The following is a 27,945-nucleotide window of genomic DNA, read 5'->3' as shown; positions in this document are numbered from 1 at the left end:
TGCGCGACCAGAAACATGCACGAAACATCAGATTGACAATGTGAAAATATGCCTAGAATATCCCAAAGGACCTCTTCTCCCCCTCTACTCCCCGTGGATGAAAACTCGCTTATCGAGCGACTCGAAAGCCTTATCGCGGGGAGGACCGGTCGGCTTGCCGAAGACCAGCTGGGCTTTCAGACTCCACTCAACGGGCACATTCCACAGCTCGGAGACGCGTGCATCTATCATCGGACTATAGTGCTGCAAGTTACACCCAAGTCCCTCAGCTTCCAGTATTGTCCACACTATAGTCGGTGATGTCAGTGTCAGTCCCAAGTTGGTCAAATCGAACAATTACTTACGAGCAAACTGATGCATGCCACTCGAATGATCAGCCCCTGTCATTTAATGTCAGCGCTGGCGTCTATAGGTTACAGTTTCAGTTAGCAGGTTGAAGGCTTACACTCGGGGAGCTTGCCAGCAATCATAGGGAATTGTTCTCCAAAAGGTTTCAACGGTGCAAAATCCTCGTAGAACAATACCTGACAGATATATTAGCACACAGTGACACAGGTGCAAGGTTGCCTGTAGGTAGACTTACCGTTCCGTATCCCGCTCGGAAGCCAGCAATTCGAGGCTTATACACCTTCTCAAGTACTTCCGGAGGAGACGTGGCACTCACAACCTCCAGAGCAATATCCCATAGTTTTTGGTGCTCTTCTTTTAGGAGGACCACCATACGAGCGCTTTGGCAGTTGAAAGGACTGGGCGTATGCAGGGCAACCTCGGAGACAAGCTCTTTGATGCGATCATCAGAAATTGTCGATTCGTTGGTTAGGGCGTAGATGGAGCGGCGGCCCTTCATTCCCTTAACGATCTTTGAAGCGAGGTTATGCATGCTGGGCAAGATTGTAGATGCTGGGCAAGATTGTAGGAGTAGATTTTTCGATTTGGATGGAGACTTGTTTGTCAATGGCTGTACAATCACTACAATGGAGATATTTATATACTGCTTCGCCGATGGCCTTGTTGTGGTCGGAGGCACGGAGCGCCGACACCGACTGCCGATCCATAGACACTGGAACGGTCAAAGCTGACGATGCTGACGCCCCCAAGGCTTCGCAAACACTTTGCGTTGGACACTACGAATCAGACAATCGGGTTGCGAGCCAAAAAGGCAGATAACGGTAAACGGGACTCGACTAGACCGATCCTGATTGAAAGTCAATTCTCATTGCTATAGTGGATTGGTTCATACCTCCGCCGTGACCGGATGGACAGGCCGCCGGAGGCTTTCCGCACGTCGGAGCTAAGATAAGGGGGACAGTTTACTGCAATGAATGTTCACGGAGATTACAGGTGGGCTCAGGCCATTTTTTGGCTCAGCCTGCCCATAACGTGATGATAAGACCGATAAGAAAAACCTCAGCTCTAGTTAAAAGGGGGTAGTTATCTGTAGAAGCTCGAGTATAAGAATGAGTAAGAGTGAGTAAGAGGGTAACTTTGGAAAGTGGGTCGGCTCAGGTTATGTGGGGACGGAAAAATTAATGGGCAGGCTGACGGAAAAACATGGCCTGAGCCGACCTGTAGTGACTGTTCACGCGCCTCGCTTCTTGAGACAGTTCCTTTCTCAGGGAGCTTAGAAAATCGCGGATTGTGGTGAAAGCACTCCGCTAATCATCCTCCCATATATGGGCTTTCAACTGCGGTGACATCATGTCGGCGCCTGAGGGTGTAAGGAGGAAGGTGACAATTGCGCCGAGCAAATGCGAAGCACATTGATTTTATCAGTTTACTAGTCAGAATGGATATCGATCAGTTGGTGTTTTGCATCTACCAGGCTGCTTGCTCTATTCATATCTTCAGGTCCTGCTGAACCGAAAAATTCGCATGGGGGAAGACTCTCAGCGTGATACAATCATACCGAAAGATACGACAGACCTATGCCAAATACCAATGATCCCTAGGTGAACATATGCTGGTGCTGGATTATGACATAGCTATAGCATCAGACGTCGACAAGTGTGATTCACACATAGCGCCGCGGATAGCCGCGAGGGGTAGGCCGGAGGCCACGGTAAACCTGGTCCCCCGGGAGCTTAAGCCCGCGGGCCTTGGGGACCAGTCTGGGGCATCAGCTCTAATGAACTAACTCTAAATAGCAACGGGAGTCAAGAGTTTCCTTTCCCCGGAGCAAAAAGGTCTGGCCGGGGTGGAAGGCGGGAAAGGGCTCTAGGGATTTCCCGGAAGCTTCTGGCGGTTCTATTAGATGGAGCGATGATTCACGTAAGATGTGCTCTAATACTAGCAGCATCATATGGTGTATAACCATCGGGGTGATCCTGGTTTCATCTTATCTGTTCTTCCCAATAGAAATCCCAACAATTACCCATCAAATCGGCATCGTCCGCGGCAAAGCCAGCGCCTTACCGAGTCGACCCGAGCGCGCTTACATAACCGCATCGACAGCGAATCTCAAAATACCGCAAAGCTGTGTCCTCACCTTTCCCGTACCTTGAACCCACTTCTCCCCCAATTGCCCTTACCCACCCCTCCCTCCAAGTCGTTTATCTTGGAGGATTGAACGGCCCTTGCGTTTTCTTATCTCTGTTCACTTTTTTCTGTCGCCATGTTCCGCGCCGTCCTGCCTCGTGCTACGCCGCGGCCTGCGCTCCGCGCTGCCGGCCCCAAGGCTGTCCCTTCGACCTTCATCGCTCCCCCTATGGTCTTCATTGGCCGCTCAAAACGTGGCTATGCCTCTGATGCTGGTGAGTTCTTGCCTGGACAGCTAGCCGGAGGGGTTACCTGCCCTTCCCCGGAGTTCTGCGATTACTAACCTTGCCGGCCTCGCCGGGTTTCCAACAGGCGAGCACGATCTGGTCATCATCGGTGGTGGTGTTGCTGGTTACGTCGCCGCTATCAAGGCCGGTCAGGAGGGTCTGAAGGTACGTCGGTGATTTCCCGTCAAGGGGACGACACTGGAACTTCGCCGGTGGCCTCGCCGACAAAGCCAAGCATGGACACGTTGTTTGCTGACCTCCGGCCAACTTGAAACAGACCGCTTGTATCGAGAAGCGCGGTACCCTCGGTGGTACCTGCCTGAATGTCGGCTGCATTCCCTCCAAGTCCCTGCTCAACAACTCCCACCTTTACCACCAGATTCTCCACGACACCAAGAAGCGCGGTATCGAGGTCGGCGATGTCAAGCTCAACCTCGCCCAGATGCTGAAGGCCAAGGACCAGTCGGTCGAGAGTCTTACCAAGGGTGTTGAGTTCCTGCTGAAGAAGAACGGTGTCGACTACATCAAGGGTGCTGGCTCCTTTGTCGATGCGAACACTGTTAAGGTCGATCTGCTGGACGGTGGTGAGCAGACCGTCCGCGGCAAGAACATCCTGATAGCCACCGGCTCCGAGGCCACCCCCTTCCCCGGCCTGAACATCGATGAGAAGCGCATCATCACTAGCACTGGTGCTCTTACTCTGGAGGAGGTTCCCAAGAAGATGATTGTCATCGGTGGTGGTATTATTGGTCTGGAGATGGTATGTGTTGCCGGGAGTTGTAGCTTTGCTCGATATTTGAGACCTGATGACTGACTTTTGTTTGTGCTTTCACTAGGCCTCTGTTTGGTCTCGTCTTGGGGCTGAGGTCACCGTCGTTGAGTTCCTCGGCCAGATCGGTGGTCCCGGTATGGACGCCGAGATCGCCAAGCAGGCTCAGAAGATTCTGGGCAAACAGGGCATCAAGTTCAAGACCAACACCAAGGTGATCAAGGGTGATGACAGCGGCGCTACCGTTTCCCTGAGTGTAGAGGCCGCCAAGGGCGGCAAGGAGGAGACTCTGGACGCCGATGTTGTCCTGGTCGCCATTGGCCGTCGCCCCTACACCGAGGGTCTTGGTCTCGAGAACGTCGGTATCGACAAGGACGACCGTGGCCGCCTGGTCATCGACCAGGAGTACCGCACCAAGGTCCCCCACATCCGTGTTGTCGGTGACGTTACCTTTGGCCCCATGCTGGCTCACAAGGCCGAGGAGGAGGCTGTCGCTGCTATTGAGTACATCAAGAAGGGCCACGGCCACGTCAACTACGCCGCCATCCCCAGCGTCATGTACACCCACCCCGAGGTTGCCTGGGTTGGCCAGAACGAGGCTGAGGTCAAGGCCTCCGGCGTCAAGTACAACGTCGGCTCCTTCCCCTTCAGCGCCAACTCCCGTGCCAAGACCAACCTCGACACCGAGGGTGTTGTCAAGTTCATCGCCGATGCTGAGACCGACCGCATTCTGGGTGTCCACATCATCGGCCCCGGTGCCGGTGAGATGATCGCCGAGGCCACCCTGGCCATCGAGTACGGTGCCTCCAGCGAGGATGTCGCCCGGACGTGCCACGCCCACCCTACCCTCTCGGAGGCTTTCAAGGAGGCTGCCATGGCCACCTACTCCAAGCCCATCCACTTCTAGACTTATTACTGGTGACGCAGTCTTGTGATTCGATATCCTCCAAACCCCTCCATGTACTACTTTTTGGATTTTAATCTGGCTTTGCTAGCAAACTACATGTAGCACTTCATGTAATCATTTCCCTTGTGACTTTCTTTATTTTTTTATTAAAAAATAGACACTATTGACAATTTTGTTTTCTTCTGTTCGCTCCATATGGTGGTGTATGTAGATGGCCTCCCTCGCCACATGGGGCCATTTCCACCTTACGGGCAGTACAAATGGAGTTCTAGATTCATGCCCGAGGTGTCCGCTCTGATTTTTCCACGCTACTTACTTACCCAGCCCAGATAACCTAAAAACCAGTCAACCCCGATCAGCACGAGCGGTGTATTATCTAGATACCCAAAAAAAACCAAAAAGTAATTAACGAACTATCGTATCGTACTCCGATAGGGGGAATCGAACCCCCGGCTGCCGTGTGAGAGACGGCGATGTTAGCCACTACACCATATCGGATGTGGATGTTTTGTGAATGACGCTGCCAGCATAAGAAACCAATGGACATGGATCAATTGGGAAAGGAAAAAGAACAAAAAAGAAATGAATTGTGCTCCGATAGGGGGAATCGAACCCCCGGCTGCCGTGTGAGAGACGGCGATGTTAGCCACTACACCATATCGGACTGCCGTGTTGATTATTCCATAGTTTTGACTAGATAAATTCAGCCTCCAGGGTCTCTGCGGCCCGAGTCTGGTTATATATATATCGTCCTTAGGTCTCCCCCTCCCCACCTAACGGCCCAATTCCCCGCCCCCCTTTCTCCTTATAAGTCCTTCTCCCTGGGATTTGCAGGTAAGTAGTGTAGGGGTATAAGGTGATGGGAATGAAAACAGGGAAGAATAAAAGCAGGGAAAAAGAATGCCTTCGTAATCCTCTCTCCCGGACACTTGCTTGCATTGGATTGGCCAGCCCTAACCGCCGCCGATTCCGTCATTCGCAAATGGAGATGGGTGGTGATTGGCGGTGTATATATCATAATTTGTATAGATATAGCTATAGCGACAACCATACGTATAATTTAGGACATCTAGGTCAGTTGGTAGCTATTATGCAAGGTTGGTGGACCAACACGATGAAGTCGTAGTCATGTAGAGGTAGGCAGAAAATTACCTGGGTGCCACCAGTAGCAGGTGTAACTCGAATGCATCCATTCGGGTGATAAAGGAGATCGTGCAAGAAGCATAGGAATTTTGTTACGTACATCCATTTGTGCCTCTCTGATTCTAAAACTCATAATCATGTCCACGGAGGTATATAAACACTGACATCATGATGAACCGCTCACTGAATGTAAATGATTAATATCACGATCCTTCTATCTTTCCATTCCTCCATGCTCAACGCCAGCTCCGCTAATACATAGATCTACCCCCAGACCACTCTCTCATTCATTTCCCCTCCCAATGGCCTGGTTATTTCGCACTCGAGTGCCACGTTTACGTGGCGAAAGAACACCAGAGGAGGCTTCTCTTGAGAGGGGAGATGACTTCAACGCCCTCCAACGATATCGATTGAATGTGTGGGAGAGATACGGCGATGAGGCACCTGACAGCACGGTCTCTGTTGCGTTTTTGCGCACGGAAGAATCTCTTCGAAAGATATGTCAAAAGGAGATCGCCTTGAAGGAGCCCAAGATCCCGTCTCAGATACGGACGTTGCGGGAGTTGAAACGCAACGCGTGGTTTCTGGAGCGCGAATGGTCGTACTTGCGAAGCGAAATTACAGAAAGTCCTTCCGTTCTCGAAAGGGCGTTCAAGCAATGGAGGTCTGATCCGCGATGGTATATGCATAGTGTCCTCGTCGAAGATTGCGTGAATCGAGGGGGCTGTTGCAGCCGTAGCTGTGGATGCTGTGTGAGCCGTGAGCGCCAGACGAGCTCTGTAGGTGAACTTGGGATTGGGCATTGCACCGTGGAATGTGGGTGTTGTTGCGAAGCTCGAGGGTTTGACCTGACAGCGGAGGAAAAGAGAAACTTGGAAATGCGATTCGGATTTCTTGATATGGCTGGCGATGGTTTACTCGAAGACTATGTCTACCAAGACCGTATTTACTTTGCTTCGGTGTGGGGGCTCTTGAGGAACGCTACGTGTCATGAATACGAACAATCCTATCACAAGGAGGCCTCGGTCCCAATCTTCCAGTCTGAACCGGTCAAATGCGAGGGAGCCAGCATCGTGGGTGACTCGGAAACGTTGCCTGAAGATGACCCCGGAGAAGGAAGTGACTCAACAATCATAGTGATCTAGGTTAGCTTGATAGAGTCCTCTTGCTTATTTCTAACTTAGTGGAGGCTATGCTACAAGAATGATTGATCTTTGCTGGCATTGCTACCTCATCTTCGTCAGGTCCAAGAATCTATATTGCACTATTGGCTTTCACCTTAAGATCGCCCCGCGACCTGCTGTTATACAAAGTAATATAAAGGCTGTTGACCCCTCTGGTTAACTCTATAAGAGCTCAATCTTTTCCAAAGCCTAATTCAGCAGCAGAGGTAGGCCTAAACAATTATTGCCTTGGTCATGGCATATACACTACTTTGTATAGGATCAAGATGGTGCATTGTGTATGACGACACATGATGACGTTCGATCAAAACGCGAATGGAGTGCGGAGTACTTCGTAAGGTGCTGATGAATGGCTGCAACGCATCCATAGCGACCATCACAAGCAATGCGGGTCTGTGTCCACACTCTCCCAGGGGACCATTATGACCCCAGTACCGCCGATCTCGCCGGCGTTCTTGCCGAAAATATACAGTCAGTTGGGTGGGGAAAGGTAACGGCCTTTCTAGCGCTTCTTCTAGCATTCCATGCGGCCAATGGGGTCGTAGATATTAACTTACGGAAGTTAGAGCGCTGGGTCAACAGGTAAGATTAGGATAACAGCTAATAAGCTTAGATGTGAGAGAATCTTCTGTCTATTGACTCTCACTTCCCCCTTATCTATTGTTCTATAGTGTCTATTACATCGGATGTGGTGAGATCTGTTCGGTGATACGCGCAGTCTTTTTGTTTCGGGGCCTTAGGAGTATGATACTACGGAGTGAAAGAAACAAAGGCTAACGGCAGATACAGACCATCCAACGAATTCCCAGCCGTAAGCAACGAGGCCGCCGCGGAAAATACGGCCAGCGCCGGCAGCACTTCGGCTGAGGTGGGAACCAGCCCCTGGCACCTCCATTGCGCTCAAATCAGTGGAGAAAGAACGGCTGGACATAGTCAGGAAAAGGTGAGTGAATCATTGAACGAACAAGACCTAGAAGAGTAGATTTGAATTTATTCCCCCATGGAAATGAGTCTGATGATTCTGGTACCCGGTTTCTGATAATGTGGGAGAATACTTTGTGGAGAAAATTGAAGGCAGGCTGACAGACAATATAGTCTAGGCATCTGATTTCAAATCACGGGCGGAGAGTGGGAAGGGATGTTCTTGGTTCTGGGTTTGTCTTAAGCACTTTCTGGGGGAAAGAGAAGGGCAATCAACGGCAACCAGTGGCAATGTATGGGGCGGGGGTCGACATATCGGTGATCGAGTAGTAACCTGAAAAATCATGTGTAGCACGGGCGTCGTGCTATTTGTGTTGCCGTCACCCATGTTTTCTAGGGGTTGTCCTGATCCCGCTGGATCCCTTCGCCACCGATTGAACTATTAAAAAGTTCGAAAACTAAAAAATCAAACGACTTCTGCTCCGATAGGGGGGAATCGAACCCCCGGCTGCCGCGTGTGAGACGGCGATGTTAGCCACTCACCATATCGGACCGCTACGATGGAGCATCTTTTGGATTCAAGTATGGCCCTTCCGGTATAGCGTCAAGAATTTCTATGCGTGCCAGTGCGTGATTATACAGTGGCCGTTCATTAGTCAGGTACCATGTTCCAAAAACTAATGAACGGTCACTGTACATGGTCCGTCCCACAGCCCCATCAACATCTTGCTGTTTTCCGCCCGCCATTTCTCTTTTCTCCTCGTCTTCATCCGTGCACTGCTCGGGAGGCATTTCTGCCAATGTTCCGGATCGCCGGGCCTCGCCACCCCGTTGTCCCTGGCGCGACTTGTCAGATCCCTTGAGCCTAATCTACGCTGCTTTCGCTATTACGCACTAGATAAGGCATCTTGCCCATGGTCCGCTAGACCAACTAGTGCATCTTGTTGCCTCGCATGTTACTTGCTCGGTCAATTGTCGAACTTCCGCGCTAAGATCTAAGATGTATTTACCCTATACTATTTTTGGACGATCGCCTTTATAGAGTAAAGTGGGGGTCTACATCCACCTTAGCATATAAAGGCCGAGTGAGGGTCTTGTCTGCTAGTGCTTGTATAACCCGGAAACAAGAAAGACTCAGATCAGACTAGTTAGCTTATCTTGACTACGAAGTAGCCAGACTATATTGACCGCTCCTGAGTTGTTTAGGAGTTGCTATGTTCTCAAGAGTTTATGAGATAGAACAAGTTGATAACTTAATTTTTCACGATAGCTAAGATTCCACAAAAGCTATATTGAGCGGCCTCTAGATCTTTTTATGCTCTGACTGTTCGCACAAACTTAGCCTCAAACTTTAAATCACTTGAGCTGAGAATTTTGTCGTCATTTCCAATCTTCACCTTGATCCAACCTTCTTACACTTTCTCACCTCTTATCATCTCCCCCTTTCACGCTCACTATGGACGACATGGAGTACCTTCCAAAGGTGATCGATGAGAAGATCACTACATGCGGCAGGAATTCGGGCTCCTCTCTTTTCCCCCCTCGGGACTGGACCGTCATGAACAAGATAAGTGAGCATCCAGTCCCGGTGGACATAGAGGATTTCGAGGATGGCCGGGGCCCCGCCTTCACCAGTGGACGATATCTTTGTCGCTTTGCTGGTGCCGGCGGCAAGTTCATGCACGCCTTTATGCGCATTGAAAAGCAGATTCCTCTGGCTGGTACTACATTTGAAAGACCTAGTGTTCGGCAGCAACAGGCCAGCCAGCCACCTGATAACGTGGAGCTACAAGCCTTGAAGCATTTTACAGAGGAAAAGGGCACTGCTGCCCCCAAACTCCTTGGATATCTAATCGACAAACAAGACGCAAACGACCTTGTCCCTGGCGGATATATCATCTACCTTGTATGGGAAAAGGTCCGAGGAGTTCCCCTCGATCCCGAGAAGTTCTGGAGTTGTCGCCGCGATCAGCGAAATCTCATCCGTGAGAATTTCAGAAAGGCCTACAAGTGAGTTGCTAAACATCTTGATTATGGTCATATACTTCGAGCTGACTGATATTAGAGAAATTATGAGTGCTGGATACGACCTGGTCTTGCCGACTTCGAAAAACATCATAATCAACTGGGCCACAAATGATGTGTATGTTCTACTCTATCTCTTACGATATCAAGCTACCTAATGATAAGTAGCACAATCTCCGGTTTCAGGGGAGCTGTCCGTACAGACCCGGACGAGGAATGGGATGACCGCGATTTCGGGAGTTTTTGCCTGGTCCAAACTTCCTCGTGGTGCAAGAAGTACGTTCCCATTAAGGCGGAGGATGTCCAAGATGACGAAAATGGCTGGAGGTGGTGAGAAGGAGGGTCGCATGCCCAGAAGGAACTAGGGGGCAATCCCTGTCGCTTGGTATCGTGCTTTTGACCAACTAGCTTGAATAAGATACTACTAAGTCCCATCAAGAACGTATCTCTCTAATTCCTTCAGATACCAGGTGTTACACTTGGCAAGCCATTAAAAAAAGAGGAGTCTATCCAATGAAGCTATCGATTCCGAGGAAGGAACAGAAGCTTCCTTTGCATCGGCTCATCGCCCAATTTTCCCCCGGCAGTAGGAAAGTAGTGTTCTCGATGGAGGCCTGCAGCGTTGAGTTATACTGGGGCAGCGCTAGCTCTGTATTATCGTACCGAGTCCCTATATGGCTTCTCAAGTGGTTGCAAAGCGTTACTCAGGCTTTAACCAAGCTTAAGATTTATCAAATAGTCACGGATTTTTCTGGAGATATGGTCGTCCTTGCCCGGGGTCTATCTCAGTACCTATTTATCATTGTTTGTCTACCTTCAAAACAGATCCCGATGACGTAGAAAGCTCATTGTTGTAAGTCATTGACGGGGTGTATCGCTGGACCCATTCCTTTAGAATGGTGAGGAACGCATCGCACACACCCTGGACGGCATCTTCCCGAGAATCGCCGCAGCTCTCGATATAGACTGGGAAGCGTTAGAAACCTGTCTGAAGTATCCACGAAAGTAAATAGGAAGACTGAATATCTTACACTTGACCTTCGGCTCGGTACCGGAGCCTCGAAGTGTGAAGCGCACTCCACCTTCCAACCACAGCGTAAGCATCTGACTGGTAGAGTCGATGGGCAAATCAGGCTGATGATTTGATGAAGCAGTGTCATATCCTTCAGTCAGATCTCTCCATCGTAAAATTTTGAAGGCGCCGAACTGCATGCCAGAGAGGAAAGAGCCATTCCGGATACCACGGAACAACTCAAGAGTGAGTTGGGGGCTGGGAGACCGGAAGTAATTGTTCAATGTCTCATGGTGACCGAACTCTGCAAAAAGCTGCTGGAGCTTGCCGAACACGGTTAAACCCTGGGCTTTCCACTTTGCAGCTGCCATGGAGAAGACCGAAAGGGCCGTGATGCCATCCTTGTCATAACTGACGGCAGGGAACATATAACCCAGTGCTTCCTCGTAAGCAAATGGCACCGTCTGCCCATTCTTTTCCAGATCCAGGGCAACATTCCCCATCCACTTGAAGCCGGTGAGAGTCTCCATAAATTGAATGCCTGCGGAATTCGCCATCTTCTGAAGCATCCCACTTGACACGGTCGTCGTCAGAACCGTAATCTTCGACGTGTCTACACCGGAGCTAATAGCGTCAAAAAGATGGGACGCCAAAAGAACGCCAACGTGGTTTCCTGTGAAAAGAAACCATTTCCCACTATCTTAGGGTCAGTCGCTAGCCTCTTCTGATAGGATGTGCTCGGGGTATCTCACTCGACTTTCTCAGCCACTGCGAATCGATCCGCATCAGGATCGTTGGCAAATATCAGCGTTTTGTTTTGTTCGTCCGCCACCTGTACCGCGAGATCCAAAGCTCCAGCCTCTTCGGGGTTAGGGAACTGGACAGTGGAGAAGTTGGGATCTGGTTGCGCTTGCTGGGGCACAAGGTCATACTCTTTACCCTCCTGCATACCCATTTGGGTCAACAGAGAGCCAATTCGGATGGCTCCTACGCCGTGCATGGGAGTATAAACGAATGGCTGAGGGGGGTATGTCGCTGACACAGTGGATATCTGATTCCTAATGGTCAGCATGATCTGTTAGCTGGGAGGCTAATTTTGACCACTGACCGCATATTCCTTGACTTGACGTTGGAAGGGGACAAGGATCTGTTGGAGAGCTTCTTCATCAAAGTACTCGCCAGGCTGTCGGCCTTCCTCCCAGGCATTTGGCCATGGTTCCAGGTTCTCAAGGATTGACTGTGCAATCTCTCCATCCTCGGGCCTGTTGATCTGAGCGCCATTGCTGGAGTAGCTGAGAATTCAATAACGAGTCAGTACTCTGGTATGTGTCCACAGGAGTATTACCGAGTATCCTACACTTTATAACCTGGAAAGTAGGTCAGCAAAAACCTATAACTTGCTTTGAGATGGATTTTACGTACCGTTATCTTGAGGTGGATTCTGTTCGGATTTCGTTAGTACCAACTGTAGAGTTCAATAGATGGGTGATTCATTGTGGCGTACATGGCTTGCAGTCACCACTATACCCGCGGCAGCCTTGAACTTGTGCACCCCAAAGGCAACTAGGGGAGTCGGTGCTGACTCGTCGACGAACTTGACAGGGATTTGCTGCGCAATGAAAGCATTGGCAGCGAGCTGAGCAAACCTGTGAGAGTGATGGCGGGCGTCATGCCCAATAATGACACCCTTGGAGGCGATCTCCGGGCGCTTATTACGAATATGCTTGGCGAGTCCCTGTGACGCCTGGATCACTGTCAAGCAGTTCATGTAGGAGAAGCCAGCAGCCATGCGGCCGCGCAAGCCGGCCGTGCCGAATTCGATGCCTGGGGATCATGGTTAAAGGTTTCGCGCTAAGGAAGCTACCGGGTCAGATGCACGTACGGTTCCGGAGGCGCAGCTCTAGCTCCTTCGTGTCATTGGTATCGCGCAGGTGTTCTATTTCTGCGCGAGTCGTAGGGTCCTATATCCGAGGCGAGGCGGGTCAGATCAGGCCACAACCAGGAACGAGCGAGGAACAAGGAACGGTTCTGTTTACCTGGTCCCACTGCAGCCATGTTTGGACCAGCGACGAGAGCGATTGCTACGCGGGTTAGATCTCACCACCAGCGAATGGGAAAGATGCAATTACCTGAGCCATGCTGATCATGCCATCCGTCTGTCGCAGGATGTAGCAGTTGGCGGGGTTGCACGTTGACGGTCACGGGCGGCCGATCAGTCCCCGCTTGTTGACTCCACCTGCGCCCCTGCCGCAATTCTGCTGCCTTTCCACTTGACATAACTAGATTCGTCTCTCCATTCTCTACAAGTCTTCTGAGTACCTCCCACCCTAAATCCAGAACGTATGTTTCTGTGAATCTTCTCACCCCCACCCCCGGACTTGGAGGCCAACCTCGACCCCCCCCCATTGCTCCTCTCACACCGCATCTTGCACCTACGATGGATGAACCCGCCTCCCGACCGCCTCGGAAGGACACTGTCTTGACTCGGCGGTATATTGAGGGCCTGATTGCAGAGGGCAAGCATGTCATTATATTTGAGGGCCGTGTTCTGAAGGTGGACGCCTACATCAAGTTCCACCCTGGCGGTGAAAAGCCGATGAAGCACATGGTGGGCCGGGATGCGACAGACGAGATCAATGCGTACGTCTGTCCTCGACGTGTCTGGCCCTGCACTTTCTGACCCATGGAATTCTTGCCGACTATAGACTGCACTCCCAAGAGGCCCGCGCTATCATGTCCTCGTACCAGATCGGACGAATCGAAGGCCGTTGGGCCAACTTCCTCCCTCCCATCCAAGGCGGCAAGTTCCGTCCGTACACCGAAGAGGTCTGCTCGAGCGAAGAGGATCTGCCCAGTCAAGACAGCTCCAGCCAGGAAGGGTCCCTCCCTCCGTCTCCGATATTCGATGCGGTCGACTCAAAATCCACGGTTCGTCGAAAGAAGTCTTTGCCAGACACAGACAGCTCTGCCATGTCCACCCCTCTCAACCAAGATGACCAGTCCAAACCGTACTTCCTGGACGCTCGTACGCGAGAGGAAATTGTGTTTGACACCGCCAAATACCCATCTCTGGATACCTCGAGTCAGGAGAGCATCAAGCGCAAGTACCGTGATCTGAACAACCGTCTGGTCGCCGAAGGATTGTTCGACTGCAATTATATGTCATATTTCATCGAATGCTGTCGGTACACGGCTTGCGCATCTCTGGCCTATTTCTTTTTGCGCCTCGGCTGGTGGGCGATGTCTGGATTTTGGCTCGGGTGCTTTTGGCACCAACTTGTGTTCACTGCCCATGATGCTGGCCATATGGGTATTACACACAATTTCCATGTCGATACTGTGATTGGCATCCTTATCGCTGACTACCTGGGGGGACTGAGCCTGGGTTGGTGGAAACGAAGCCACAATGTGCACCACATCGTAACGAACGCGCCTGAGCACGACCCCGATATTGAGCACATGCCGTTTTTTGCTATTTCCCATCGGTTTTTTGACAGCCTTCAAAGCACCTACTATGACCGGAACATGACCTTCGATGCTGTTTGTAAATTCATGTTGAAGATCCAGAATTACTCTTACTACCCCATCATGATGTTGGCACGGTTCAACCTCTACCGCCTTAGCTGGGAATACCTTTTGAAGGGCCAAGCACCGAAGAAGGGCCCTGCCTGGTGGCATGTCTGGCTGGAATACGGCGGTCAAATGTTCTTCTGGTATTGGTACTGCTACCTCGTGGTGTACAAGAGCATCCCAGACTGGGGTAGTCGCCTTACTTTTATCTTGGTATCGCATATCGTTTCTTCGCCGCTTCACGTCCAGATCACACTATCTCATTTCGCTATGTCGACAGCCGACTTGGGTGTACACGAGTCATTCGCCCAGAAGATGCTGCGTACTACCATGGACGTCGACTGCGCTCCTTGGCTGGACTTCTTCCACGGTGGTTTGCAGTTCCAGGCTATTCACCATCTTTACCCTCGTATGCCGCGTCACAACCTCCGCCGTGCTCAGAAGTACATTGCTGAGTTCTGTCGTGACACTGGTATCCCCTACGCCATCTTCACTTTTTACGACGGCAATAAGGAGGTCATCGGCCGGCTCGGTGACGTGGCCAAGCAGGTTCGCATGTTGGAGGAGTGTCGCAAGTCAATTGCCAAGGAGGGTGTCTTCGCGCATCATCACTGATGTGCGAATATTGCGGTGCAGGCTGCACATAACGAATTTCCATGGTTTCTTAGATCGCAGTGTCATAGACCTACCACTGTTACCCTGTGTGTTTCCCGGTATAATAATGAATCAAACGTCTTTTCCATCTTATGAGACGACTTCTCAATTGTAAACGTTTATGTTATCAACATCTATAGCTGATCTGCCAAACATGGCAACAAGTACAATAAGAGCTCATCGCAATTCCAGCATATAGCATGTCGATTGGGATATATGCAATTCAATATGCAAAACATCAGCCCGGCAAACCTCCTCCACGCGCAATCTTTTTCGCTCGCTGCTGGCGGCGGTTATGATTGGCCCGACTGGCTTTATTCTGCTCCTTCCGTTGATGCGCCACTGCGCTATTTTGCTGCCCTTGCTCCCCTGATTGAGGCGGATGACCACCTCCCCGACCACCTCTCCCGCGTCCCCTTCCTCCTCCTCCGCGTCCACCGCCACTCTTTCCTCCATGACCGGCAGGGTAGCCCGAAGACTCGCCTTCGTCATCGGAATCACCTTCAGCAGGATTGGGTTTCCTATACGATGTCGGAGCCAGCCTCGGCTGATCCAATGTACCACTGCCAGATCCACCAGCATCGTCGGCTAGTTTACCCTCGAGTCTAGTGAGGCGCTTTGGATCTCGCGATAGCATGACTGCCCAGCCTTCGATAGCTTCGTCTGTCATGTTGGTTTCACGCTTCAGTGAAGCCCGAGGCTGCGAGCGGCGGGTTGCAGAGTCCCGTGCGAACAGTGTCGGATTGGATTTGTAGGCACGGAGTAATGTCATATCGACCAGATCGCCCGCAGCGCGCTGGTTCCGCGCAACTGCATCGGCCTCGGCGTCTGTACCCGTCGTAGCACCGTCAACAGTACCGCCCACATCTGCGACATCGTATGTATCATCTCGCTCGTCGTCGTCAGAGTCAAAGGTTGCCAGTGCGGATAGAATTGCTGCCTTGTTGACGGCGTGCTGGCTGCGGTCTGCAAGGACTTCGTCCGCTGTGAGGCTAGGGTTTGCACGGCCGAATCGCAGTTTTCCATCAGCGTCTCCTGAAAGACTGAGTTCGGCAATGTCGACGTCATTGTCAAAGACATTCCTGCGAGATCGTACTGGCTCTACCGGCGGCGTTGGTCGGGGTTCCAGATGACCGTGGATGGGCTCGGCCGGCGGAGGCAGCTGTTCGGAACGATCCAAGGATTGAAGCTCTGGTGGTAGCGAGTCATCCAAAAGATGAGCAACAACTGTTTCCGGATTGTCGCCGAAGGTATCCAGGAGCCTCACGACAAAAGCCGACCCCAGGTCTGGGAAGAGATCCTGGACCTGTGAGACAAGTGACATCTTGTGTGCATGAAGTGAATCCGAAATGACAGAACTTGATGATGGCCCTTTCCCCTTGTCCACCTTTTTCCGTCTTTGATACCGGTGGTGGAAGGGATTCGTATCCATTTGATACAGGCGCAAGCTGGCGAGAAGGTCCTGGCCTCGTTTTTGGGGGTGGCTGGCAAGATACTTGTCCAATCGCTGTAACAGATCCGAGCTGCAGACAAGGTCAGAGAGCAGAGTTGGCTCCTTCTTCATGCCAGGTGTCCCTACGCCTGCACTGGCCTTGAGACTGAATAGCTGATCCAGCAGTAGAGACAAATTGATAGTTGTCTCTTTCAGTAAAGACACCAGTCCGACGTAGACATTTGCAACGAAGATTTTGCGGAGCTCTTCTCCCGTGGTCTTGGCGTGGTAGGCTTCTGATAAAGTATCCAGATAGTCTGATCCGGCCATGAGAACCTGGCCGCAATTCGGCAAAACCGAAGCCAGAATTGTCAAGCATCGAATGTCCGAAATGATATTGGGTGGTGGTGATGCAGTGGTCGAGGATAATTGCTTGATCACAAATAATTTTGACTTGTCTATACTTGCAGATATCTTCTCATGATGCAGAGCCCACACAGCGGATAATAATGTCTTCAATGCCGTACTGGAAGGATAGCAGCAACATAGGTGACCGAGAAGTTGCCAGTTTAAGAAACCTTCCGGCGGGTTTGAAAGGCTCAGTAAATATCGTCTTGTTGTGAGAAAGCAGAGTTTCCGTAGGCGTCGAGCTTTAGGCCCAGACTGTAGACCAGAGTCTCCGGCTGCTGCATGTTGATAGAAGGACTCCAGAAACGAGGCAGCGGTGAGATCTTCGGCGGCTGCATCTTTGAATTGTTGATCGGTGGCATTCAGTCGAATTCCGAGCAGGGTCATCCATGCATCTAGGCAGGCATGCCAGTCGTTAGATGGAATGGTCCTCCGCACTGCGGGGGAGGGCACAGGAGCCAGCGGCGGGAACTCCGCCATTGACACGTAAAATATCTGAGACTATAGAGACGAAAAAGATTTCCACGAAGACCCAGATCAGCAAGACAAGAAAGGCAAATAACAGCACGCCGCCACAGCCTCATCGCCGCCGCGTAGTGACTTAGTTACTGCATCTGGTCCCCGAAGGCGCGCTGACTCAGCCAGCCTAAGTCAGCATTTTGGCCAAAACAGGTTAGCGTGTGATAACCGAAATGCCAAGATTTCTCGCACTGAATCTTTTTCGCTTCGCTCCACACAAACTCCATCGGCCATCATCACCTTACCGAACCCTGCAGTTCAGGTCTTGACTGGCATTCCGCCTTAACAACAGCAATCAACTCAAGATGTCTTTCCAGAAGCCCGAGAAGGAGTTCGGCGAGGGCCCTGTACGTTGCATCCCCCTACAACTGTCCGCCATATCGCACAGCACACTATTCGCTGCCGGCGCATTAGTGTGCGCGGTCATGTCGCTGTCGACAATCGCACGAGATGCCAATTTTCAGATTGCTAACCCCTATACAGAAGGTCCACAAGATCCGCATCACCCTCACCTCCCGCAAGGTCGCCTCTCTCGAGAAGGTCTGCCAGGAGCTGATCGACCGTGCTCGCTCCAAGTCCCTGCAGGTCAAGGGCCCCGTCCGTCTGCCCACCAAGACCCTGAACATCTCCACCCGTAAGACCCCCAACGGTGAGGGTTCCAAGACCTGGGACAAGTACGAGATGCGCATCCACAAGCGTCTCATCGAGTAAGTTTCCCCGACTGCGATACAGATATGGCGGGGCACGAATCTGTCATGTCACACTTGAGAATTATATGACTGATTTGTTCTACTTTTGTTTAGCCTGCTCGCCCCCACCGAGACTGTCAAGCAGATCATCATCAACATCGAGGCCGGTGTTGAGGTTGAGGTCACCATTGCTGCTTAAATGCACTAGTTCCGCAAGGGAATCAGGGAGGGTCTCAGGATCGGCTGTCTGTTGTGCCGAGCGTATGGCCGACACAAGGAAGCAGTTGGTCGTTTACTCCGAGCCAGATTTGGCGGATTGTGGTAGATACCCGCTACAACCTGAAAGACAAAAAAATGGAAACATCTTGAGAAAATATCAATGTGCCATTGTAGAGGCTGCTTGCCGTCCTAATCTTACATTAAGAATCGCTGAGTGAGTTACACTAGATTGTGAATAACTGAATGTGTACCGCCTGACTCCGCGGGCGCCGCTATCAAATATCGCTCATTGGGTGAGCTTCCTGTTTCCTGATCCCTGATCGGAGATGAGATTAAATGAAGAAAAAACCCACACCTGCTCGCGCCATGTTTCACTCTATGCAATTCGCACTAACCAGAGCACAAGAACCTAGAAGTCAAAGCTGATGTAGTCCTTCCTTGGCGGAACAGCCGGGATGATACCGTCCTTGAAGTAGCCGTTGTCAAGGAAAAACTTATACATTGCCTCAACTTCGGGTGTGTATTCCTCGGGCTTGCCTTGGGAGTCACGCAAACTGGCGTCGTCTGGAGGCCCATCCGGGAAATTGATGCGGACGAAGGTCGCGTTGTCCTGAGGGTGCAGGTAGCAGGGAGCGTTATGAATGTATTTCACTGGACGACCCTTCCACATAGTGAGGCGTCTAGTGTTAGGATCGCGTCGGGTCTCACCCTGCAGTGGCGGGAGAGGGTTCAATTCGTTGGGGTTTTCGAGTTTGATAAATGCACGGGGACCAGCATTCACGTTTTGGACAGGTACGCCCTGTGGAGCCGCAGGCTGGCCAAAAGGTGAGGGTCCGGGCTGTTGTTGGGTAGAGGGGGCGCCAAAGGGGTTAGCTGGAGCAGATGGCTGTCCGAAAGGACCAGTCGTTGGTTGCTGCTGCTGTTGTGGGACTTGGCCAAATGGCGACGCATTCTGGGCAGGCTGTCCGAAGGGCGCAGATCGTTGACCGAAACCAGTTGGTGGAGGAGGCTGTTGCGCGGCAGATGGCTGTCCGAATGGCGATGGTCCTGAAGGTGCGCCAAAACCCGTAGCAGGTTGGTTCTGGGAAACCTGAGTGAATGGAGAGGAACCCGACGGTGTGCCGAATGCACCGGTTGCTGGAGCAGCGGGCTGGCCAAAGCCAGGCTGATTGTTCCCAGCTTGGGAAAAGCCTGACTGACCGAATGCTGGCTTCCCAAACCCAGTCTGCCCGCCCCCAAGGGTTGAAGGTTGGCCAAAGGCGGAGGAGCCCTGGCCCAATGTAGATGGCTGCCCAAATCCTGATGATTGGCCCAGGGTTGAGGGCTGTCCGAAGGCTGACGTTTGTCCAACAGTTGATGGTTGTCCGAAAGCAGAGTTCTGTCCAAGGGTGGTTGCTTGTCCGAATGCCGATGCTTGTCCGAATCCCGAAGGCTGTCCCCAGCCCGTGGAGGCGCTACTGGTACTCCCAAATCCACCGGGAGCTGAGCCAGCTGGTGGTTGTCCAGCCGAGGGTTGGCCAAATGACGATGGTTGGTTCACATTAGGGTCTTGACCACCTGTTGTGATGTCGATACGGTTTGGATGTTCGTTGCCACCGTCGATGATGTACTTGGCGGCACCGTTGAGATCATTCAACGCAGAATCCATCTGATTGACGGACTCTTGCCACAAGGCCTGTGCCTCCTGGATGGCCTGGTTCATGTTCCCTGCGGCTGTCAGTTCGTAATGGCGGACACGCATTTCCTCCATACTCTGCTCGCGCTGAGGACCACCAAATAGCTGACGCGGGGCATTTCGAGTCGGTGCGTATGCAGAGAAGACCCATTCCGGTCGACCCTTGCCAGGTGTCAAGTCGAGCTTAATATCGTTTGTCGTCACGCCATAGCTATGCCAGTATATCAGTGCCGGGAAATACCTTATTTCATGGAGAATACTCACTCTGAAGGCGTCTGGTTTGATCCTGTGGATTGGCCTGTCCGATTACACGAGTTAGCAGGGAAATTATCCCACGCGCATGTCATGGTTGTGCTGGCTGGAAGACTTTGGCTGCTTGGGATAAGAAACAGGTGTTCCAAGATCAGAACATGGGTATGGTGGAAGGGGTCCGAGCAAGGGAATAAGGATTCGACAAGTTCCCAAGATATATAGTGAGTAGACAGTGGATGGGAAGTATTAGGGGCCGTGGACGTGAACGACAAACAGAGCAGGTGAACCAGATCCGCCCGGCGCAGCACAGAACAAAGCCATTGACCACATCCGAGTAGTCGCATCAATCATCTCAACCCTTCCCATCGATGTATTGGTGAAGTAAAAGAGCAACGTACCTCCAAATCCACCACCAGAGAGCGCACCAAAGCGGTTGCCTGATGTCCCAACTGTGGCTCTACCCGGGTGTTCATACTTGCAGCGGTCTCGATGGGGATTAGCTTCCTCATTCTGGAGCATCCATCGATTGAGAACAGCTTACCACCAAACTTGCACCGGCCCTGCTGGAAGAAAGTGCAGACCACCATCTTAACGCTGTCACCGCATCAATACCCGAGCTTGTCGCGATGGATATCGAGTTGATGGTCGAGTGGACGCGGCGTTTCGGCGACAGAATATGCGAATTGAAGAACCAGAAACAGTTTCACTCCAGGAGACGTCCAATTTATATGTGATTGAAAGTCGGATGAAAGAGATATATGAAACGAAGGTGTGGTTTGGGGCGAGAACGCGTTGGGGACAAAGAGTGAAGCTGTTTTTCGGAGTGTGCTAATCTTATCGGCCGTTGTTATCGCTATCGCGTGGTCACGACACCGGAGGGAGAAGGCCTTCCAGTCGAGTCTCCTCGAGTCTGAGAACATCTATCGCCGTTCTTCTTTCCATCTCTCAATACTCACCTGAGCGTTATAGCTCTGATTTCTGCGATATAACTGAAGGGGTATCTGCCTGTTGGACACCGTGTGACCAACTTAGGTAAAACATTGTATCTCTGACCCGAAATATATTTCCAATAAAAGGCCATTGTCTACCTACTTTACCACCAATGTTATTTTTAGAAAGGCAAAGCACAAACAAAACAAAACAAACACGCCGGAACTCCATTTGCCTATTCATTTCAAGGTTACAGAGAATAAAAAACCGCTCATTCTGAGGTTCCCACGCCACTAGGATGGGTATATGCTTTGTGTGTGGCGCATGCTCTCCCGCAGAGTATCCCAGTTCAGCCCGTCCACCTTCTTGCCGCCGAGTGACTCCAGCTCAGGCCCGAGCTCATCCATCTGCCCAGTTGCCAGGCGCCGCATCATCACTGTATCTTTAGCTCCCGGGAAGGAGCTGGCACCTCCACGCAGCAAGGCATCCTCAAACCACCCTTCCTCATCCTCGCTCAATGGCAGCCCGACGAGCTCCATAGCACGTTTGCTTCGCGTTTGGCCCGCCGGAGTTTTGTGCACAAACTCAACTAGCTGTTCCAAATAACTGCGGCGTTGGTGATCGTCGTATTTACGGGTGAAGTAAAATGCCTCGGTCACGTTGGATCGGCACAGCGTCTCAAAGAAAGCTTGTTGGACCTTCTTAGTAGCCAGAGGCGGAGCGGCGGTGAGATAGTAGGCGATGGCGAGACTGTCGTCGTGCTTCGGAAGCTGAGACAGAGTCAGGGCGAAGAGGATCTCATCGGGGAAGGTAGGAATGAGGGATGGCTCGGCGAGGAATTCGATTGCGCGCTGTGCGAGTTAGAAACGGCGCGGCTGTTCAAGGACGGCGAGGAAGGCATACCCTGAACTCGAGGCGATCCATATTCCACAATCCCTCAATAAATAGTCGATATTTCTCAGGCAAATGACATTCTTGCGCAAACTGGGACGCAGTATCTGGCGCACTGCGACAATCTTTGAGGATGTAATAAATCAAGGCCTGCTTGTGATGGATATCCAGCTCGGAAGAGACAATGTGCTCGATGAGCGAGCGAAGGTCGGCATTAGTCTTCGGTGGATAGACCTTGGTCACTGAAACAAGAGATAGCAGCATGAGTCAACCAGTATTCAATCATCTTGCTTTTTAGGGCCCTTACCTCCTTTGATGCCTGCCAGGCCTAGCAACCGATCGGCAAAGAGCTGGTTCCCTAGCGCCTTGCGATTGGAGAGGATCTGATCGACCACTTTGGCATCATATGAATATTTCTTGTTGAAGCTAAAAATGTGATTGAAATCCTCCCACTGCGCCATTGTGAGCTGCGATACTGGAGAAGTTTGGGCAACTCCAAGGGAACTCGAAGAGCTCTCAAGTCCTTCTCCGCAGATGCGTAATATTACACAAGTATTGTTACAAGGCGGTGAAGGCGTGTTATGAAGGAAGGCAGCACTTTGCCTGTTTTGGCGGAACGTAAACAACCCACTTTCCCGCCTGCACCTCTGTGATCCATCATTCCCCCCCATCTTATAATCATCCCCCTCTCCCCCACTCCTTTACCCCTCGCACCCATGAAGCTGGCGCCAAACTGATCGATCTTTGCGACAACAAATGGCTTCGATCGCAAAAGGTCGGCCCTCGCGACGCTCCGCGCCGCGCAGGAGCTATGTGGTCGAAGAGACCTCTGAATCAGAAGATCCCGGCAATGTAACGCCCACGGCCTCGACACACGATGACGACGATGAAGACGATGAAGATGAGAGCGAGGAAGAACAGGATTATACCCCCATCCCCAAGAAGGCGAAGCGCGCGTCTGGGACGCGGCTGACTCTAGAACCCGTCACACCTGCCACCGTGAAGCCGGCGCAAAAGTCCCGACGGTCGAGAGCATCGGTCGCACTTGCGGAAGAAGAATCGGATGACTCTCAGGCCGAAGACACCGATGAGAATGACGAGAATGACGAGAATGACGAGGGAGTCAGTATCATCTCTGTGGCGGCCGACCCGGACTCTCCTTCGCACCAGGCGGCGTTGAAGCGGAAAAGCGTGGAGCCCGCAGAGGCTGATCCTGACTCGCCTTTGAATAAGGCGGCGTTGAAAAGACAAAGTATGACTCAACCCCTCAAGAGTCGTGGCTCAATCATGCCCATGTCGACAAAGGGCTCACTTCCCACTCCAGAGCCGTCCGCGTCGCCAGAGTCAACTCCAGCGCGCGCACATCGGGAAAGTGTGCCACCTCTGTCCGACATCACTGAATCCGCTATCAACCACCCGTCTCCGTCGAAACAGCCCGAAGTACCCAAATCCCAAATTTCGATCATCAACCCGAACTCGACCGTCCTAGAGAAGCCAATGGATATTGTTTTGAAGTCTAGGAATATGGCGATACCAACAGCCCCAGAAGAACCAGCGGAAGCAAAGCCTCGCATGATCATTGAGAATTTGATTCTGACAAACTTCAAGAGTTATGCCGGCAAGCAGGTTGTTGGCCCGTTCCATGCCTCTTTCTCCTCAGTGGTTGGTCCTAACGGATCGGGCAAATCAAACGTTATTGATTCTCTACTATTCGTGTTCGGCTTCCGGGCTAGCAAGATGCGTCAAGGCAAGATCTCGGCCTTAATTCATAACTCAGCACAGTACCCCAACCTCCCTTTCTGCGAAGTGGAGGTGCACTTTGAACAAGTTCTCGACCTCCCCGACGGCGGCTACGAAGTAATTCCAGATTCCCAATTGGTAATCTCTCGACGAGCGTTCAAGAACAACAGCAGCAAGTATTATATGAACAAGAAGGAAACCAACTTCACCGCGGTGACTACCTTCCTCAAGGATCGCGGCATCGATCTCGATCACAAGCGATTCCTGATCCTGCAGGGTGAGGTCGAATCTATCGCACAGATGAAGGCCAAGGCCGCCAACGAACACGACGAGGGTCTTCTCGAATATCTGGAGGATATCATTGGAACCTCCAAGTACAAGACCCCGATCGACGAGGCTGCCACCGAGTTGGAAACTTTGAATGACGTGTGTGTTGAGAAAAACAATCGTGTTCAGCATGTTGAAAAGGAAAAGTCTGCGTTGGTGGACAAGAAGGACAAGGCTTTGGCGTACATCCGCGACGAAAACGAACTTGCCGAGAAGCAATCAGCCCTCTATCAAATCTACATAGATGAGTGTGCTGATAATTTGCGCGTCACCGAAGAGGCCATTCTCCAAATGCAAGAGCTCTTGAACATGGAGCTTGAGAAGCATGAAGGCAATGAGTCGGGCATCAAGGAACTCGAAAAAGCTTATAAGCGCGGCGTCCGAGAATATGAAAGCATGGAGAAAGAGTCGCAGGGCTTGCTGAAGGAAATGGCCAAGTACGACAAGGAAAACGTCAAGTTCGAGGAGAAGAAGAAGTTCTTGCTTGGCAAGCAGAAGAAGCTGGAGAAGACAATGCAGACCAGCCGTCTTGCTGCTTCCGAGTGCCAAAGCCTAGTCGAGAAGTTCACCGATGATATTGAGAAGAAGACCGACGAGACGACTCAGTTGGAGAAGGAGATGAAGTCCGAGGAACAAGAGTTGGACTCCATCCGCGAGAGCCTGAAAGGCAAGACACAGGGTCTCTCCGACCAAATTGCAGTGAAACAGAAGTCTCTGGAGCCATGGAACGAGAAGATCAACCAAGTACAGTCTTCCATGGCCGTCGCCCAGAGTGAGCTCGATATTCTGCATGAGCGCAGTAATGCCGGCGCTGTCTTGCTGGAGGAAGCCCAAGGCAAGATTGCAACCTTTGAGAAAACCATCCAAGCCAAAGAAAATGACCTCGAGGAGCGGCAGGCTCAGAAGGAGACCTTGGAGGCGGAATTGGAGAAGTTGAAAGGCGACCTGAAGAAGTACTCCGCTCGCGAGCCCGAAGTTCGTGCACACGTCTCCAGTGCTCGGCAAAAGGCCGATGAGGCACGGGTCAGCCTGGCGAGCACACAGAACCGTGGTAATGTCTTGACCGGTCTGATGCGACTCAAGGAGTCTGGCCGTATCGAAGGCTTTCACGGCCGCCTGGGTAATCTAGGAACGATCGATGAAAAGTACGATGTTGCCATTTCCACTGCCTGTCCTGCGCTCGACAATATGGTGGTGGAGACAGTCGAAGTTGGCCAACAATGTATCGACTACCTGCGCAAGAACAACCTCGGCCGTGCGAATTTTATCCTTCTCGACCGCTTGCCCCGCCGTGATATGTCAACCATCTACACCCCCGAGAGTGTCCCCCGTCTCTTCGACCTCGTCAAGCCTAAAGACCCCAAGTTTGCACCGGCTTTCTACAGTGTAATCCAGAACACTCTCGTGGCTAAAGACCTCGACCAGGCGAATCGCATTGCCTATGGTGCCCGGCGGTGGCGAGTGGTGACGCTGGATGGTCAGTTGATTGACGTTTCAGGTACTATGAGTGGTGGTGGCACCCGTGTCGCGCGTGGTGGCATGTCCTCGAAACAAGTTGCGGACACCACCAAGGAACAAGTGACTCGCCTGGAATCGGACCTCGAGGAATTGGAACGGAAGTTCCAGGTCTTCCAGGAGAAGCAACGCAACGTGGAGGCCAGCATGCGAGAGAAGACCGAGGATATCCCTCGCATCGATACCAAGATCCAGAAGATTATGATCGAGATCGACAGTGCCAAGCGCAGTCTCGCTGATGCACAGCGCCGAGTCACGGAACTGCAAGCGGCGCACAAGCCCTCCAAGTCCGACGAGTCACAGGCTGCCGCCCTCGTAAAGCAAATCGAGGCCATGAATAACGAGATCGAACAGCTCAACAGCGAGAAGAGCGGTATCGAGGAGGAGATCCAGGAGCTGCAGAGCAAGATCATGGAAGTTGGCGGTGTCCGTCTCCGTGGACAAAAAGCCAAGGTCGATGGCCTGAAGGAGCAGATCAGCATGCTGAGCGAGGAAATCTCCAACGCGGAGGTCCAAAAGTCCAAGAACGAGAAACTGATCACCAAGCATTCCAAGGCTCGTGACACTTCCGAAAAGGAAATCGGCCAAATTACGGAGGAGCTAGAGAAGCTGGAGGAGGATGTTGAGAACCAGGCCAACGATGCTTCTGGCTGGAGGCAAAAGGCCGATGAAGCCCAGGAAGCTCTAGAGACCAAGAAGGATGAGCTTAAGGCTCTCAAGGCAGAGCTTGACGAGAAGGTGGCCGAACTCAATGAGACGCGTGCCACCGAGATCGAAATGCGCAATAAGTTGGAAGAGAACCAGAAAGCCCTTGGCGAGAACCAAAAACGCAGCCGCTACTGGGAGGAGAAGCTTTCGAGGCTTTCCGTGCAGAATGTCAGCGATCTAGGCGAGGAGCAGGAGTCTACTGAGCTCCAAACGTTCACCAAGGACGAGCTGGATGCGATGAACAAGGAGTCACTCAAAGCGGTTATCGCTGCGTTGGAGGAGAAGGTCCAGAACGCCTCTGTTGATCTCTCAGTCATTGAAGAGTATCGCCGCCGTGCTGCAGAGCACGAGTCCCGGTCTGCGGACTTGGCTGAAGCTCTCTCATCCCGCGATGGCGCTAAGGCCCGCCTCGACGGTCTGCGCTCGGCTCGTTTGAACGGCTTCATGGAAGGGTTTGGCATCATCTCTCTCCGCCTGAAGGAGATGTATCAAATGATCACCATGGGTGGTAACGCTGAGCTGGAGCTCGTCGACTCACTGGATCCCTTCTCCGAAGGAATTCTGTTCTCGGTCATGCCCCCAAAGAAGAGTTGGAAAAATATTGGCAACCTGTCTGGTGGTGAGAAGACACTGTCCAGTTTGGCCCTGGTGTTTGCTCTGCATCACTACAAGCCAACTCCACTCTATGTCATGGACGAGATTGATGCTGCTCTGGACTTCCGAAATGTGAATTACCCTGCTTTTGTTTTTCTGTGCTGCGCTGAACACTAACGCGTTGCCCAGGTCTCGATTGTTGCCTCCTACATCAAGGAACGCACAAAGAATGCGCAGTTTATTGTTATTTCTTTGAGAAATAACATGGTATGTTGCCATCTAAGTCTGCAAAAAGCCGATATATGTACTAATATGATGCAGTTCGAACTTGCGTCTCGTCTTGTTGGTGTTTATAAGGTCAACCACATGACCAAGAGCGTGACAATCGAAAACAGAGACTATATCGAGGGCCGGCAATGACATGACTAGAGGGATAACAGTTGCATGTTTTTCGTTTTTCTGCATCCATGGATATAGGTTTCCGGGCCGGATACGGCTGCCTCTTTTCTTCTGATGATATCATGGGTTGGGCGTCTTGATCCTTCAAAGAATTTCTTTCTCTACTTCCATATCCAGCGGTTGTTCTTCACTTGTAAAAATTTCAATATTGACCAACACCATCAAACTGGACCTGCCACTTAGTGTGGCTTTCGTTCTGTATGTGCCAACATCGCGTTGAACTCAGTGGGTCGTCTCACTATGATTCTCCGCACTGATCACCACGCGAGCTTCAACTAAACCCACTTTTCGGCTCTCTCAATCTCCAACCACGAGCGGCGACCCCAATGTGTCTATCGGATGTTACTTTCTCATTTACTCCGCCAGTGATCCTGCCGATCAAAATATGTCATGGCGGTTCACTAACCCCCACGGAGCACTGCACGCCGCCGCTCCTGGTCTGTCCCATCATCTCTACATGCCGCGCGCATTGATGCGGGGTAATTTCGAGGTAAATAATTGGATCGGTGCGTTCAAGCGATGGATCTTTCACTGGAGCCGTTAGGTCATGTTCTGGGCTACTGCTCAAAATTCAGGGTTACACTAAACGGGAGGTTCAGGGGAATAATCGGTGTTCGTTGCGCGCTGGAATGTACCTGCT

The 27,945-nt window shown here is 51.6% G+C and overlaps 12 protein-coding genes across 12 annotated transcripts; 6 read left to right on the top strand and 6 right to left on the bottom strand.

Annotated features, from left to right (window-relative positions):
• Positions 1-84: 84 nt before the first annotated feature.
• On the bottom strand, positions 85-880 carry N7482_009562 (nitroreductase family protein; the record flags this gene model as incomplete). The annotated part of the gene is made up of 4 exons (XM_056691686.1): positions 85-287; positions 345-380; positions 446-524; positions 584-880. 4 exons carry the CDS (start codon positions 878-880, stop codon positions 85-87), a joined length of 615 nt encoding a protein of 204 aa, XP_056539392.1.
• Positions 881-2,611: 1,731 nt separating this feature from the next.
• N7482_009561 (dihydrolipoyl dehydrogenase) lies at positions 2,612-4,438 on the top strand (the record flags this gene model as incomplete). Its single annotated transcript, XM_056691685.1, has 4 exons — positions 2,612-2,750; positions 2,848-2,927; positions 3,040-3,522; positions 3,599-4,438. The coding sequence occupies 4 exons, from the start codon at positions 2,612-2,614 to the stop codon at positions 4,436-4,438; spliced, it is 1,542 nt and encodes a 513-aa protein (XP_056539391.1).
• Positions 4,439-4,758: 320 nt separating this feature from the next.
• N7482_009560 (uncharacterized protein) lies at positions 4,759-4,985 on the bottom strand (the record flags this gene model as incomplete). Its single annotated transcript, XM_056691684.1, has 2 exons — positions 4,759-4,814; positions 4,853-4,985. Coding segments are annotated over 2 exons (189 nt in total), but the record flags the coding sequence as incomplete, so codon positions are not given.
• Positions 4,986-5,883: 898 nt separating this feature from the next.
• On the top strand, positions 5,884-6,726 carry N7482_009559 (uncharacterized protein; the record flags this gene model as incomplete). Its single annotated transcript, XM_056691683.1, has 1 exon — positions 5,884-6,726. The coding sequence occupies one exon, from the start codon at positions 5,884-5,886 to the stop codon at positions 6,724-6,726; it is 843 nt and encodes a 280-aa protein (XP_056539389.1).
• A 2,416-nt stretch (positions 6,727-9,142) lies between these two features.
• Positions 9,143-10,045, top strand: N7482_009558 (uncharacterized protein; the record flags this gene model as incomplete). The annotated part of the gene is made up of 3 exons (XM_056691682.1): positions 9,143-9,696; positions 9,752-9,829; positions 9,880-10,045. The coding sequence occupies 3 exons, from the start codon at positions 9,143-9,145 to the stop codon at positions 10,043-10,045; spliced, it is 798 nt and encodes a 265-aa protein (XP_056539388.1).
• A 465-nt stretch (positions 10,046-10,510) lies between these two features.
• Positions 10,511-12,879, bottom strand: N7482_009557 (phosphoribomutase PRM15; the record flags this gene model as incomplete). The annotated part of the gene is made up of 10 exons (XM_056691681.1): positions 10,511-10,677; positions 10,743-11,419; positions 11,476-11,774; positions 11,832-12,015; positions 12,081-12,090; positions 12,146-12,164; positions 12,228-12,547; positions 12,606-12,684; positions 12,760-12,804; positions 12,853-12,879. Coding segments are annotated over 10 exons (1,827 nt in total), but the record flags the coding sequence as incomplete, so codon positions are not given.
• Positions 12,880-13,160: 281 nt separating this feature from the next.
• N7482_009556 (fatty acid desaturase) lies at positions 13,161-14,908 on the top strand (the record flags this gene model as incomplete). The annotated part of the gene is made up of 2 exons (XM_056691680.1): positions 13,161-13,363; positions 13,429-14,908. 2 exons carry the CDS (start codon positions 13,161-13,163, stop codon positions 14,906-14,908), a joined length of 1,683 nt encoding a protein of 560 aa, XP_056539386.1.
• A 277-nt stretch (positions 14,909-15,185) lies between these two features.
• On the bottom strand, positions 15,186-17,267 carry N7482_009555 (ASCC2 family CUE domain-containing protein; the record flags this gene model as incomplete). The annotated part of the gene is made up of 1 exon (XM_056691679.1): positions 15,186-17,267. One exon carries the CDS (start codon positions 17,265-17,267, stop codon positions 15,186-15,188), a length of 2,082 nt encoding a protein of 693 aa, XP_056539385.1.
• Positions 17,268-17,611: 344 nt separating this feature from the next.
• S10a (40S ribosomal protein uS10) lies at positions 17,612-18,194 on the top strand (the record flags this gene model as incomplete). Its single annotated transcript, XM_056691678.1, has 3 exons — positions 17,612-17,653; positions 17,790-18,013; positions 18,110-18,194. 3 exons carry the CDS (start codon positions 17,612-17,614, stop codon positions 18,192-18,194), a joined length of 351 nt encoding a protein of 116 aa, XP_056539384.1.
• Positions 18,195-18,623: 429 nt separating this feature from the next.
• Positions 18,624-20,660, bottom strand: N7482_009553 (FG-nucleoporin nup42; the record flags this gene model as incomplete). The annotated part of the gene is made up of 3 exons (XM_056691677.1): positions 18,624-20,100; positions 20,154-20,187; positions 20,540-20,660. 3 exons carry the CDS (start codon positions 20,658-20,660, stop codon positions 18,624-18,626), a joined length of 1,632 nt encoding a protein of 543 aa, XP_056539383.1.
• Positions 20,661-21,364: 704 nt separating this feature from the next.
• N7482_009552 (ELYS family protein) lies at positions 21,365-22,423 on the bottom strand (the record flags this gene model as incomplete). The annotated part of the gene is made up of 3 exons (XM_056691676.1): positions 21,365-21,922; positions 21,975-22,204; positions 22,270-22,423. 3 exons carry the CDS (start codon positions 22,421-22,423, stop codon positions 21,365-21,367), a joined length of 942 nt encoding a protein of 313 aa, XP_056539382.1.
• Positions 22,424-22,718: 295 nt separating this feature from the next.
• Positions 22,719-27,266, top strand: smc4 (condensin subunit SMC4; the record flags this gene model as incomplete). The annotated part of the gene is made up of 3 exons (XM_056691675.1): positions 22,719-26,978; positions 27,036-27,113; positions 27,168-27,266. The coding sequence occupies 3 exons, from the start codon at positions 22,719-22,721 to the stop codon at positions 27,264-27,266; spliced, it is 4,437 nt and encodes a 1,478-aa protein (XP_056539381.1).
• Positions 27,267-27,945: the final 679 nt, after the last annotated feature.

The sequence above is a fragment of the Penicillium canariense genome (assembly GCF_028826845.1).
Source record: "Penicillium canariense strain IBT 26290 chromosome Unknown utg000007l_segment0_segment0, whole genome shotgun sequence".
Classification (NCBI taxonomy): domain Eukaryota; kingdom Fungi; phylum Ascomycota; class Eurotiomycetes; order Eurotiales; family Aspergillaceae; genus Penicillium; species Penicillium canariense.
This window is presented reverse-complemented; position numbering and strand designations above follow the sequence as displayed.